The following is a 15,029-nucleotide window of genomic DNA, read 5'->3' as shown; positions in this document are numbered from 1 at the left end:
AAGGATTAAAATGCACTTGTTAAAAAATGTTGTATTTAGATCTTTAAAGAATGTATCCACTTATATTTGAAATCCAGATCTGTTCAAGGAGGTATAATGGAAATTATCTGAACTCTTAAATTTTTACAGGATGTCCACATTTTGGCAATTAGTTGGCTATACCTACAAAAATACTGAACAATAATGATTGAAGTCTTTTACCTGGAGATGCCATATTGGCATGGAATATTAGCAGAGATCATTTTTGTCATTGCATTTACCCAACAAAACAGTCAATTAGTAAGATATGACCCTGTTTTGTTCCTAATTTGCATTCTGCAGCACATGATTCATTATCTGTAAACACAAAGTATCCACAATAACAGTTGCATAAAAAAGAGAGAGAGAATTAACAGCAAAGGGGAAGTGGGGCAGAAGATCCCAGTAGAGAACAGATAAATCAAGTGTCAAGCCACACTTCAGGAAGCATTGTGAAAGCTGGCCCTGCTGGGTAGATTTTGGGGGAAAGCTGGAGGAAGGGAAACAGAAAATGGTCACAGAGAGAATGCAAATCACAAGCCCTGCTGGCAAGAATGGAAGACAGAAGGCAGCAGCAAGACCAGTTTATGCTTGGACACTGTCAGCAGAGAATCAAATACCATGCAGGGAAGAGCCTGAGATGCGCTCTTCCATGATTGCTTGTGCTGCTCAGACAAACCAGCCCAGTCCAAGGAAACATTCCTGAGATCCACCTGATGGGCCAGTGCTGGCACTGAATAACTAGTCATTCCCGTTAATATAAAGAATTTATTACTTGTATTAGAGCTGGAGTGATTTCTGGGCGAGCTCCTGAAGGCAAATGGACACAGGCTTTGGAGCTTAAGAAGCAGGACTAGTAATTACAGTTCAGAACAATCTCCCTTTGCTTTACATTGTTGGTGGAGGGGAGAAGGACTAATTTTAAAGACTACATTGTCTTTGCGGTAGGGGCTTTGCTGCCTTCGATGATTACAGCGTTCTTCATATGCCCTGGATGATGACAGAACATTAGAGAGGAAAAACAACAGTAGCAAGGTACATGCCGAAACCTAGGAGGCTTCCTGCTCTCCTGGAACAAACTGGCCTGGACCACAGGTTACCTCAGCTGTTAAAAGGCCTCTCATCAAACCCAACTTAGTGTAACTACATTGCCATTATCATCGCAAACGTCTGCCTCTGGTGAGCTCAACATAGGCCCACGGGCCTCAGTCAAAATTAGATTAATTATAGATAATACTTGTGGATAAAGTGCACTAAGAATAAACTTCACCAAAATTGCTGATGCAACTAGAGCTGTACATCGTGGTACCCTCAAAGGTACTGCACCACTGTGATTATATATCGATCTTCGAAAACAAGCGGAACAAATTATTAGTTCTGACACAAGACTCAGACTTCTGGCTGCAGAATACTTAAATCCTTGAATGCATCTGATAATCAGTATCTTAACATCCACATGTGAACTGAAAGCAGAGAAAGTTAGTACCCTTCCAAACAGCAAAATTTTGTCAACAATTTTTCACTTCCTTCCTCTCAGAGGCTTGTGCAGTCCTGTTCAAATGAAGATATCTCTTCAGAGAACATGATAGTGCTTACACAGCTATTCAAAAAAAGGATGCTAAATACTGTATGGTGTCTACCTTGATTCAACTGCTGGGTTTTTTCATCTTAAATAAATCAGAAAGATCCTGTATCTGCAATAGCAGGAGATAAATATAAAGAAAAGACAAGTTGTTGACAGTAGCAAACCTCACTTGAGATTATGCAAATTCAATGACCAAAACCTGGTCCACCTACCAATATTATAATTCTCTTGTTATTACTACTATTCCGCTTACTGAATATTATTATTTATATTGTAGCAGCATTTGGAGATCCAGTCAAAACTGGAGCCTCTTTCCTGAAGCCTACAGTAATGCTACTGCAAACCCAAAGAAGAGGCCAATACTGCCTAAGAAACCTGGCACTCTAAATGCTTGGGCTGGCGAAACCGAAGGCACGTAGGTAACATCACCCATCTGAGTACTTCCACAAGCTGGATTTCCACCCATGGCACCAATTTTTCCAGTGTCAGGATTTTAAAGGTCTTTTATTTTCTCAAGCCAGTCAGTGACAATCAAGGCAACAAAACTGCCAGATAAAATTATTACCTCATTTGGGAATTAAGGAATATTCTAGTGATTGCTAGGGACTAATAAACAAGACCCAAGATTCACAAACAGAATTACATCTAAGTTCCTCCTGACAAAAACAAGCTGCAACAATTGTTCTCACAGCTTAGTTATATTTTGGTTTACTTTTTTCTTTTTTTTTTTTTTTTTGTTATACAAGAATAAGACAGATTGCAATCTGAATTTGGTAGGCAAAGAATAAATAATAATTAACTGCTTAAGAGAGCTGTTTCTCAAGCTGAATTGAAGACAGACATCTTTGTTAAACTCACATGGTTCTTTGTCCCTAACAGCAAACAGTCTTGCCAGTAGCTTAGGAGAAAACCAGACTGGATAGGAACATGTGATGCGCAGGCATCTAAGTTTTAGGGGTTTCTTTTCTTCCCTTTTTAAAAGAGCTTTCAAGAGTTTTAACAAGAGCTTAGGGAATAGCTCCAGTGTACACCACGTATTTATTTCTTGGATCACGTGCCACATATTCGAGTTCTGAAAGCAGCTGAAGTAAATTGCATAATAACAATTCTGCTTCGCTACATCATACTTTTAAGTGTATTTTTAAATGCGGCTCTTATAAAATTACATAGGTAGAATCAAAGAAATCTGAACAGCCAAATTCATAGCACAGTAAAGCTTTAGCTGTATTTAAGATAAGAAAAGAGGATTATCATGCTGGTTGAAGCTGTCACACAGATAATTGGCTGTACTAAAAATAATGATTTGTAGTCAGTTATAATCACAAAATGCCACAACGGATTAAAAATAAGTAGTGATGTACCTAAGAAAATACAAAACTGAAAGAAAAATACATATTCTATTCAAAGAAAAATAACTTTGACTTTTCATAGATGCAATGAAGTGCTCTTGCCTTCAGCATTAAAAGTGGGGGGTTTTGTTCTGATATATTACACATAGATTAAAAAAAAATAATAAGAAGAAAAGAGAGCCTTTGGATTATTGTATATCATATAAGTGAACAGAAACAAAATCTACTATCACTATAAAACACAAAAGTTAAATGTTTCTCAGAGGCAAATTCTTCCTCTGGCACCGTGAATGCTTCCTGTCAGACCCCCCAGTCACACAGCAGGAGGGACATGGATGACTGGTAGGTGCTCAGGCTGGCCCAGGCGAGCACAGACGCCAAGAAAGCATTTACTGCACAGATTCTGCTGCTTTCTCTCATGCTCATGGTGAGGGCTACTGCATTTTTGTTGCTGAAACCAAGTGCCTCATTGCTATATAACTAGACCCATGGCACAGAACAGCACTACCCTAAATTAAATAGCCGGGCTGTACACAGCTGAACAGAATATGACTGTGATTAAATTTACACTCAACTGAGCCTCTCCTTGATAAAATAAAAATTCTTCCCGCGTTCTACAACTGTGCTCCACCAATTTTGTCATGCAAATCTTGCAAAACTTTGACTTGCTCTTAGTGTGTGTAAGAAGATAAAGTTTTGTAGAATATTATTTCATAATTTGAATTAAAACCATAATAATTTTATTTTAAACAGTTAATGTGCATATAAATTAAAACTCTTTTCCAAATGCTATAAATTTTCCCCAGATATACATTAACTCCCAATTTTCTCCCCTTCTTACTCTGGTAATAACATTTTCCCTCTCCTCTTACTGCAATTAACAATCCAAAATCTTGCTTCTGTTGAGTAAAATATCTGAGTCTCGAAATATTTTGACCAAAACTATGGCCTCTCTTAGTTTAAATCCTACATTTTACATTCTCATTTCTGAATACCAGGTTGGTTTAATTTCTCACTGCTTTCACTCTGAATTGCTGGAAGAACCTTCTATATATGTTCTGATGTGCTTCAGAAACAATTCCTGCCTTGGTGAGCATTCCTGTAGGGATGTCATTCTACACAATATACATCTATCTATATGCTTTAGTTATTATGACAGTGCCTAAATATGTGTTACCACTGTGAAAAACAAATGCTTCTAGGTAAAATCTCCTCCCCTGTTCTACATCATTAACTTTACCAGTACCCAACACAGTTCATATGCTCAAGTACTCTGGCTGTGAGATGAGACAAACTGAAATCAGCTTCCATTTCAACATGATTTCCTCTTTCAAGTATCTATAGAATCACAGAATCATAAAACCATTTTGGTTGGGAGAAACCCTCAAGATCACTGAGTCCAACAGTTAACCTAACACTGGCACTAAACCGTGTCCCTAAGAGCCTCATCTACATGTCTTTTAAATACCTCCAGGGATGGTTAAGTCCACCACATCATTGGGCAGCCTGTTCCAGTGCCTGACAACCCTTTCCATGTGGAAATTTATCCCAATATCCAATCTGAACCTTCTGTGGCACAACTTCTGTCCTGAAATCAGCTTCCATTTCAGCACGATTTCCTCTTTCAAATATCTACACATTTGCTCATTGCCATATCTGGATCACTGCCAGAATCCAGACTTCTGCTGCCCTTATCTATGCTGAAATTACTACCCAAGCATTCATTATTGCTCTCACTACTGCTTTCCAGTCTTTTTTAAAATGCTGACCACTCCATCCTATAATTTCAATACACTTTGGTTCTGTGAAGACTATATATGATTCAAAACCCGAATAACACCATTTTCAGGAGGCAACTCAATCATTCTTTCTTGAATTTCAAAACTACTAATTAATTTGTTTGACTCTCAGGATGGACTTTATTTTTCAGTGTATATATTACTGCTGACATGACTTTCTTCACAACACCACGTGCCAGCTCCGTAAAAAGCAGACAGTTGTTCTTTTCAGCTTACTTTAAACTACCACATTTCTCTTTTTCCCTGGAGCATGGATTCACTTTCTTTCTCACACAGTCTCCAAGTAAATGCAAAACAAATGTATGCCATTTGTCAGCTTACTTGTCAGCTTACAGAAAGCATCAGGAAACAGTCATGCTCTATACATTTTGGGGGAATGTGCCTTCATTAAATCTCAAAAAACAAAATCCACTGTCTTACCTGAAAGGGTCATATTCAATCAACTTGGTATGCTCAGGGTCAGCAGCTGCAAACACCTGTCTGATTTCTCGAGAACGAGGTTCAGCTATGTCTTTCAGTTTCTTGAGGATGACACCAACATCAGCCATGGGGAACTTAACAAAGGAAAGCAAGACATCGGTTAGAGAGAAAGGCACTTTGCAACCAACTATGCATGCACCAGCAAGAGTTGTCAAGATGCAGGACAATGTTGAATTGCTAAGCAGCTAAGTACTACTAGTTTCTTCATTGTCTCACTTCAAATGCATAAATCAGCACTGTGTTAAGCTTGGAGGGAAGCTTACTACTGAAAAAAAAAAGACGCTTCCTACTGAGAATAAAAAATAATGAAACAAAAATCATCACATCATGCACTCTCAGAAAGATTATTCCAGCTACTCAAAAAGGCATCCATTCTTACTTCGAAGACTGAATTGTTAAAGCAGAGGCAGAAATATTTCAAGTATAGTTCTAACAACTTGGTCCTCACTTTATGTTGGTGCATCTTGCTTAATTCTCAATTAATAACATTCACCATGTTAAAACTTTACATCATTGGCTTCAATGAACTGTTGAACAGATATTCATACTAGACTGAGTATGCTGTTTTACATACTCAGAATTAGCAGATTGAAAATTTGTTAGGAACCAATTGTTCCTATCATGTAAGAAGAAGGCTTATTTCTGCAACTATAGGCCATTAAAATAAACTTAAATTTAGATAAACAGAACTAGAGCACTTAAGCTTCCACCCTACATTCATATTGTTGTGTTTGAGATCTACCAAAGATTTATTTGCTCCACTCATTTTTAAGATAAAACATCTATGTATTTAGTCATTAAATAGGGATTGAGTCCAAGCATGAATATCTGATACAGCCACTCATCTGCCACGCTCTACCTAACCTATAAAATGTAATAAACAGTCCAAAAACAGTTTTTTACCATTTCTTCCAGTAAGCAACATTGTTTTAACTAGCAATTATTTGAAATTTGTTGTGACTGGTATTAAGGACCTACTCACAGCAAAGATTAGGTCTCACTCTCAGTTATGCTGAAGTCTGTCTACAGCATTGTATCCATTCAAAGAGATCTAAAAAAGGGTATTTAAAGTCCCTAAGACACTGCCAGAGCAGTATAGAGTGATCCAAGTTTACGAAATACCTCAGAGGTTGCAGGTAACATGCTCAGATTTAGAGAAAACAGCTGCTGCATGCGTCAAAACTGCCCCAGGTTACAACCGTGGCATGTGATGCCATTGCTGCACCAGCAATCAAAAAGTTTCAGAGACAGCAGCTTTCTGAGTCCCCTCCCTAAGCTGTTATTGTTTGAGCTGTAAGCACACAGCTTTGTTGAAAAAGCAAGAAGCAGAAATTGCAAACTGATGGGACAGAAGGAATCAATCAGCAGAGTATTTAAAGATGGACAAAGTGTTCTGTCTATTAAGAAATCTGCCTTCTCTACATTATCAAAGCAGTTATTTTCACATCTTTTTTCTAAACTACATATTGCAAACGCCTACATAGACATTGAGTATCCAGGCAGCATGACAATAACTCTTTACCCGCTTTCCCCCATTCTCATGCAATTGCTGACATGCTAGTAGTCACAAATCTAGTGTTGTTTGATTGTCTTGCTTAAGTCAGAGGTTATTATGTGGAATTCAATGGAAGTAAAACCAACCTCCATGTTTGTGCTGCAGAAGAGTACAAAACTTGAACAATTGAGACTGTTTAAGAGACGATTAATTAATTTCCTAGGAGGCACAGTGATTCCTTCTTTGAAAGAGTCCTCCTCAAACCTGGATAATACCAGCAGGACTCTGCACAACACACATGCTCTGCTTTGCAAGCAAATTTGCACATTCTAAATGCATCTTTTTTCCTCAAATTGGATAAGAAACTAAAAGTGTTGATAAGTTTTGAGAATTAGATCCTTAAAGTTACTTTCAGCACAGGTAGCAATCAAAAATTACAATACTCAATGTTTCTCCCCCCATAACTTAAAAACAATACAATAAATACAATTTTGAAGCAGAAACATAAAACTTTCCAAATATCTCATGTGATGTCAAACAAATGTTTCAATGATGGCAAAATCAATTCCCACCTGCACAATGACTACCAATTAAAATTTCAACTAAATAAACATATGCCTATAGAAATGTGGTCAAAATGAATTTTCCATCTGGATTTCTTTCACCAGTTTTCAGAAAAAAATACTGATGCATTCTACTGAAAGAAAACCTTTGTTTATTCAGAAGGAAATTTTATTTTCTAATTTTAGAAAAAACTGACAAATATTAATCTTAAAATTGTTTCCCCTTCTTCAAACCATCTTCTGCTCTTCTCTAACAATTGCTGAAGTTCTTGTGATTTGAGTATGAAAATCCCTGATGCCCTGAGGCAAACAGGGTTTGTCCTTACTTCTGGAGCTCTATTCAAAGGATGTGAATACAGCATCTATCACTAGCAGAATAAATCTTTTTTCCTACTAGCTGTTTTAAAGTCATAGCTGTGCATTTTTAGTGTTGATTCTTCCCATTTTGCAGATTTTATTTTGATAATATACAACCATTCAGTCTGGAAAACCAAAATCTCATCTCTTTGATCCAAGGCAATAAATGCAAAAAAAGCAGTTCCAAAGAACACTTACAATCTAATGATGCATTCCGCATTTTGGAGAACAGCTTTGGTTTTGACTCTGCTCAGAGGAGAAACAGCCCAGCAGTAAGAAAACATAATGCATACAGCTTTGTATTTTACTGCTTAAAGCATTTAGCAGCCATAGCATTTCACATCAACACGAATTTTGCAGACCTTTCTCACTATTCCAGGGAAGGCAGGTGGTGCTAACTCCACGTTAATTTACAAAGAAATCACACCGCTCTGCTATTTCCATTTGAGTGAGAACAGCACGTGTGGCCCAAAGGCAGCGGCAGCGTCAGGTTGCTTCTACCTCTGCCTCAGCAGCACGATGGCATCAAGACTCGCAGTCCTCAAGGCTGTGCCAGGCCTCCTGGCGTCCTGGGAGTCCTGCAGGTTCACTCACTTTGGTGAGCCAACAGATAGGGAACAACTAAAACCTGCACTAAGAACCTCCTCCCTTCTCCAGCCACAAAAGATCTGGACAAAAGGGCAGACAACAGTATCTTGTAGTATCTTCTGGGTATTTTCTCTAGGGGTACTCTTAACAAGCCTTAGCAAAAGGATAGGTCTGGGAAAGGTCTGCCGAAGGCACAGTTCATGCTGCCACCTCACCATGAGCTATGAAGCATATGCACGACCCCAAAGTCCCCAGAGTACAGCCAAGTCCAAAGGCTGATGTTCAAGATCATCACACTGTGACAAAGCAACAATCCAGAAGCAGGATTGGAATGTAGAAATGCCTTGGCTTGTGGGCTGATGCTTTCTTAAGATCAGTCTCAGAGTGACTGGGTCAGAGTTGCATATAACAGGAATTTCCAAGTATATCAGTGTCCATTTATTCAAATATTGCAGCACAAACTTCACCATAAACAACAACAAAAAAAAATCGACATTTCTTACCAAACCAACATAAAATCCCACAAAACACTCTGCAACTTTCCTATGGTTCTCCATCCCTATATTGTTCCTTTTTTGACCTCAGTGACAATTGCTATAGAACAGTGAATTACCTCCTATTGGATAAATGTCTGGCTTTGGCGAATAAGGGCTTCTTTATCAGCCATTTGTGTAATGACTGGTAGCATTAAGTACGCATTAGAAGAGGCACCCCAGCTCTCTATTTATTGTTGCTCTCCCCTCTGAAGACAACACCAAAAGACAGTGAAACTCAGTACAAATTGTAAGCTTGAATTACTGACTGTGATATGAATTTCTAATATTACAAGAGAAACGTTTCAGCAGACAAATATGTATGAACCCCCAAAAATGAAATCAGGGAATAAAGCAGCCTCATCGGTAAGACTCTAAATTGGACGTGCCCCCATTTTGAGTACTGCGCACTGCTCCAGCCTCGACATCTCACAGTGGCCTTGCAAGAACAGACTAAAAAGAGCGAGACTCTTATCTGGATAGGATTGGGCTGAGGGGAAAAACGCGTGGGATTTACAAAATTATGAAAGTAGTGTATAAGGTAAATGAGGATCTTCACCAAGCCCCAGAACATAAGAGGTGGCACTGAAACTAGTGGGAGGTGAGTTTAAAACAGATAAAATATATTTCCTTCTTTTATCACATATTTTTTTTTGCAAAACAGGCAGTGAACTTTTCAACTTGCTGCCACAGAAAGCTGTGGAAGCAGACAGTATCTGTAGGTTCAACAAGGCTTGCATCAATTCAGGGATAAAAGTTCCACAAACAGCCTCAAGAATGAATAGGCAGGGCTATACCTTCTCACAACCCCTAATACAATAAGAGTGGATGCTGAGAAAGTAGAAGGGGAATGGACAGTAAAGAGTGAACCAGGCTTGCATGTGCTCCCTAGGTAGCATCTCCTAAATCCATTGCTACACAGAGAGCACTGAGCTGTGAACTTTAGGTGAAGAAACTAGGCATAAGTAATTCTGAAAAATAAATACATATGATACAGTACTTAAAGTAATAGAAAATAACAAGAGCTGCTTCACCTCATTTGCATGCTTCTCCATATAGTTGAATGTGTACTCATCAGCACCCACCAAAAGAAAGTTGTGACCATGGAAACAAACTTCAGCTCCAACAAACAGATCCTGAGCCTTGAAATATTCAGATGGCTCACTCTTAAGGAGCTCCTGCCCAGGCTTCTTAATGCGACCTCTTTCCAAGAACTTCCCACCAAGTATCCCTATGGGAAAAGAATTGTAAATAATTAATTGTGGCTTTACTTGGGGGGAAAAAAAAAAACAAAACTGATGAAAGAAAACCCAAAAAGCAGCCCGAACCAGCTGTTTTGTATTTAAACATCAGTTTTCATCCTTGAGTTTCCTGTTTCATAACAGAGTCTTCCCTTCCCCCTCATTGCTAACAGAGAACTGTCTCTGGCAGTGTCCACAGCAACAGTTACATTGTGCATATTGTGTGACACGTCTCATTTGAATGCCTGCCAAACACCTTCCCTTTTTTTCCTTTTCTTTAAAATGGGACAGAAATGTACCTCTTCAAATAGTTCCCACAACCCTGTTGCCAGCCTTGAGACTAACCCTTAAGAAACATTAAGATGCAAAATGTAAGATGCAGGCAATTATCCTTGAACTGTTAAAGCAAAAAAAAGAAAAGAAAAAAATCACAACTTACAGTAGCACAGTTCTACAAAGATCATGAATTCTAGTGCACTATAAATCTAATTTGTTTTTAAGGGCTTTTGAATGTTTAAAAAAAAAAAAACCAAAAAAAACCACACACACCACAGAAGTGACAGACACTGTCTTCCAAATACTGTTCTGCCAATGCAATTTAATTGCAATCTGTTATTTCCTTTGTGAGCTGGGTATGTCACGTTATTTCTTTTCACAAGCAATTCAAATAAAAGGTTGAAGAACAGTGTAGTAAATGTTCTTTATAGTTAAAATTATAAATGAATGTGAAACCCAAACTACTTATTAAACCAGAATTTGGATCAGATGTCTGTCTTAATTGCTTTACTAGCACCATAAAAGCAAAAGACAAAAACCACACTATGGTAATGGTCAGGTCTAGCTTCAATAAAAAAAATATTCAAATCACTAACTCTAATCTTAACACATTCTTTTTCACTTAGCTATTAAAACAAATATGAAATTTTAGGTTATATAATCCTGGCAACTATTTGTAATATTTAAACAGAATGGGTCACTGTAGGATTGAAATTTCACTCCTGTCTCTGCATTTCCCTGCAATTGGGCACTTAGATTGGAAATTTACCTTAATACTTCTGTCCCATAATTATTTTTAAATGTTACAAGCTAGCACATTTCACGTGGTATAAAGAAAAACAACAAAAAATGTCTCATTAGTTTAGAGATTTTATACTGAAACCTGATGAGATATTTTGATGGAAATCTACAAGAGCCAGGCTCAAAGCACAAAATAAACAACACAACCAAAGACCCTCTTCCATTAAGATCAGATCAGACTTTGCAGGTGTTTGTACAGCTGTCGGCTTGGTCTTACACTGAGTAAACAGGGAGTTGTGATCTCCTACATGGGGAGCCAAAGTTCTCATTCTTTGACCCCCATCTCAACAAGGGCTTCGAGATGTCCAGCTCTGTGCATTTATAGTGTTTAATAGTGTTATTAATTTTCCTGTTTGACTAACCTGATCTCCTTCTACAACAAGGTGACCCATTAGCGGATGAGGGAAAGGCTGTGGATGTTGTCTACCTAGACTTCAGTAAAGCCTTTGACACTGTTTCCCAAAGCATTCTCCTGGAGAAATAGGCTGTTCATGGCCTGAACTGTCGTATGCTTCTCTGTTTAATAAACTGGATGGATGGATAGGCCTGAAGAGTTGTGGTGAATGGAGGCAAATCCAGTTGGCAGCTGGTCACGAGTAGTGTTCCCCAGGGCTCAATATCGGTGCCAGTTCAGTTTAAACTCTTTGTCAATGATCTGGATGAGGGGACTGAGTACACCCTCAGTAAGTTTGCAGATGACACCAAGCTTGGTGGGAGTGTTGATGTGCTGGAGGGTAGGAAGGCCATACAGAGGGATCCGGACCAGCTGGATCTCCGGGCTGAGGCCAGCTGTATGAGATTCAACAAGGCCAAGTGCCAGTTCCTGCACTTGGGTCACAATAACCCCAGGCAGCGCTACAGGCTCGGAGAAGAGTGGCTGGGAAGACGCCCAAAGAAAAGGACTTGCCGGTGTTGATTGACAGCAGGCTGAACATGAGTCAGCAGTGTGCCAGGTAGCCAAAGAGGTCAACAGCATCCTGGCTTGTATCAGGAATAGTGTGGCCAGCAGGATTAGAGAAGTGATTGTGCCACTGTACTCGGCACTGGTGAGGCCCCACCTTGAATCCTGTGTTCAGTTTTGGGCCCCTCATCATAAGAAGGACATTGAGGTATTAGAGATAGTTCAGAGGAGGGTGACGAGGCTGATGAGGGGTCTGGAGCACAAGTCTGATGAGGAGCGGCTCGGGGAACTGGGGCTGCTCAGCTTGGAGAAAAGGAGGCTGAGGGGAGACCTTCTTGCTCTCTACAACTACCTGAAAGGAGGTTGTAGCATGTAGAGTGTTGGTCTCTTCTCCCAAGTAGCAAGTGATAGGACAAGAGGAAATGGCCTCAAGTTGCACCAGGGGAGGTTTAGATCTAACATTAGGAAAAAATTCTTCACAGAAAGGGTTGTCAGGCATTGGAACAGGATGCCCACGGAAGTGGTTCAATCACCATCCCTGGAGGGGTTTAAAAGACGTAGATGAGGTTCTTAGGGACACGGTTTAGTGGTGGACTTCGCAGTGTTAGGTTAATGGTTGGAATCGATAATCTTAAAGGTCCTTTGTAACCTAAATGATTCTATGATAATAGTGTGAAGTACTTCTCTGCAACCTTCAGGTTGCTGGATTGAGAAATGTAACAGCAACTTTATTACTTCCATCTTAGGACTGAGATTTGGAACATTTTTACTTGCCCATTTGTATCAATTCATGCAAATAAAAAGGCAAAAATAGCCCTTTAAACCTGCACACAAAAGGGATGGTCATGTCGTCATTTTGGGAGCCGTTTACTGTTTTAACTTATCCCCTCTCTAAGATGTGCTCAACCTTACTCTTCTCATACTGCATCTGCTTCAACACTTTTTCTTCTCACACACAAATGTTCTTTTCACTCCCATTTTGTATGCCTTGCTTCTTTTTCCTAGCCACTCCTATCTGACCTCTACAAAGCTTTATTCTTAACCTCAAAGAAACCCATTCACTTTTCCTTCAGACACGACTAAAATCACAGAATAACAGAATGTTAGGGATTGGAAGGGACCTCCAATCCCCCCGCCAGAGCAGGAACACGTAGATGAGGTTACACAGGAAGGGGTCCAGGGGGGTTTTGAATGTCTCCAGAGAAGGAGACTCCACAACCCCCCTGGGCAGCCTGTTCCAGTGCTCTGTCACCCTCACTGAAAAGAAGTTTCTTCTCATATTTCAGTGGAACCTCCTGTGTTCCAGTTTGCACCCATTACCCCTTGTCCTATCATTGGTTGTCACTGAGAAGAGCCTGGCTTCATCCTGGTGACACTCAGCCTTTACGTATTTGTAAACATCAATGACATCACCCCTCAGTCTCCTCCAAGCTAAAGAGACTCAGCTCTCTCAGCCTTTCCTCATAAGGAGATGCTCCACTCCCTTAATCATCTTCATGGCTCTGCACTGGACACTCTCCAGCAGTTCCCTGTCCCTCTTGAACTGAGGGGCCCAGAACTGGACACAATATTCCAGATGGGGTCTCACCAGGGCAGAGTAAATGGGAAGGAGAACCTCTCTCGACCTACTAACCACCCCCTTCTAATACACCCCAGGATGCCATTGGCCTTCCTGGACACATGGACACAGTGCTGGCTCATGGTCATCCTGTTGTCCACCAGGACCCCCAGGTCCCTTTCCCCCACACTGCTCTCCAACAGGTCAGTCCCCAACTTATATCGGAACCTGGGGTTGTTCCTGCCCAGATGCAAGACTCTACACTTTCCCTTGTTATATTTCATTAAATTTCTCCCCGCCCAACTCTCCAGCCTGTCCTGGTCTCGCTGGATGGCAGCACAGCCTTCTGGCGTGTCAGCCACTCCTCCCAGCTTGGTGTCATCAGCAAACTTGCTGATAGTACACTCTAGTCCCTCATCCAAGTGATTGATGAATATATTGAATAATACTGGTCCCAGTACTGACCCTTGAGGCACTCCACTAGATACAGGCCTCCAACTGGACTCCGCTCCACTGACCACGACTCTCTGGATTCTTCCATTCAGCCAGTTCACAGTCCACCTCACTACCTGATCGTCCAGACCACACTCCCTCAGTTTAGCAGCAAGGATGCTGTGGGAGACTGTGTCAAATGCTTTACTGAAGTCAAGGTAGACCACATCCACTGCTCTGCCATCATCTATCCAGCTGGTTATGTCTTTATAAAAGGCTACGAGGTTGGTTAAGCATGACTTCTTGGTGAAGCCATGCTGACTGCCTCTAATGACCCTCTTATCCTTGATAGGCCTTGAGATGGCACCAATGATAAGTTGTTCCATCACCTTTCCAGGGATGGAGGTGAGGCTGACCAGTCTATAGTTACCTGGGTCCTCCTTCTTGCCCTTTTTGAAGACTGGAGTGACATTTGCTTTTCTCCAGTCCTCAGGCACCTCCCCATGACTTAGCAAAGATGACGGAGAGTAGCCTAGCAATGACTTCAGCCAGCTCCCTCAGCACCAGCGGGTGCATCCCATCAGAATCCATGGATTTATGTATGTCTGGATTGCTTAACTGGTCCTTAATCCAGTCCTTATCAACAAAGGCAAACTCCTCCATTGTCCTGACTTCCTCTGGTGCCTCAGGGCAGGATGAGGAAGAGATTAAGAGAGAGAAGAGAGGGGGAGAAGCAACAAAAGAAAGTTGGAAACAAAGAAAATTCTACAGTCTCAGGCCTCTTCTCAACTACTGCTCTACCTCCCCCCCAACCCTACTTCATATCCTGCCTCTTCAAAGCTGTTCTCACTAAACTCTCCAATGGCTAGTTCTCAGCTACATCCTTCCATTTAATCTTTCTACCACCTCTGAAAGTCAGCTACTCCACCCACTTCAACATCCTAAGCAAGTTAAAAACCCATTTCCTTGCCTTTCATATGCATCTTAAAGCATTTCTTACTGTTTGTATGCAAACTTGCCCATTTATTGTTTATTGACTAGCAATGTTCAATG

At 40.4% G+C, this 15,029-nt stretch overlaps 1 protein-coding gene across 2 annotated transcripts in view; it reads right to left on the bottom strand.

Moving 5' to 3' along the window:
• EFHC2 (EF-hand domain containing 2) overlaps window positions 1-15,029 on the bottom strand; it is a 66,143-nt gene that overhangs the window by 10,664 nt on the left and 40,450 nt on the right. For both annotated transcript variants that reach the window (XM_065069748.1, XM_065069756.1), the window contains exons 10-11: window positions 9,802-9,998; window positions 5,172-5,305 (exon numbers count right to left, since the gene is read on the bottom strand). In XM_065069748.1, the coding sequence (XP_064925820.1) occupies window positions 5,172-5,305; window positions 9,802-9,998 (331 nt within the window). The remainder of the gene's footprint in view (window positions 1-5,171; window positions 5,306-9,801; window positions 9,999-15,029) is intronic.

Source organism: Columba livia, chromosome 1 (assembly GCF_036013475.1).
Source record: "Columba livia isolate bColLiv1 breed racing homer chromosome 1, bColLiv1.pat.W.v2, whole genome shotgun sequence".
NCBI lineage: Eukaryota > Metazoa > Chordata > Aves > Columbiformes > Columbidae > Columba > Columba livia.
Note: the sequence above shows the minus strand (reverse complement) of the source record. Positions and strands in the feature narration are given on the sequence as shown.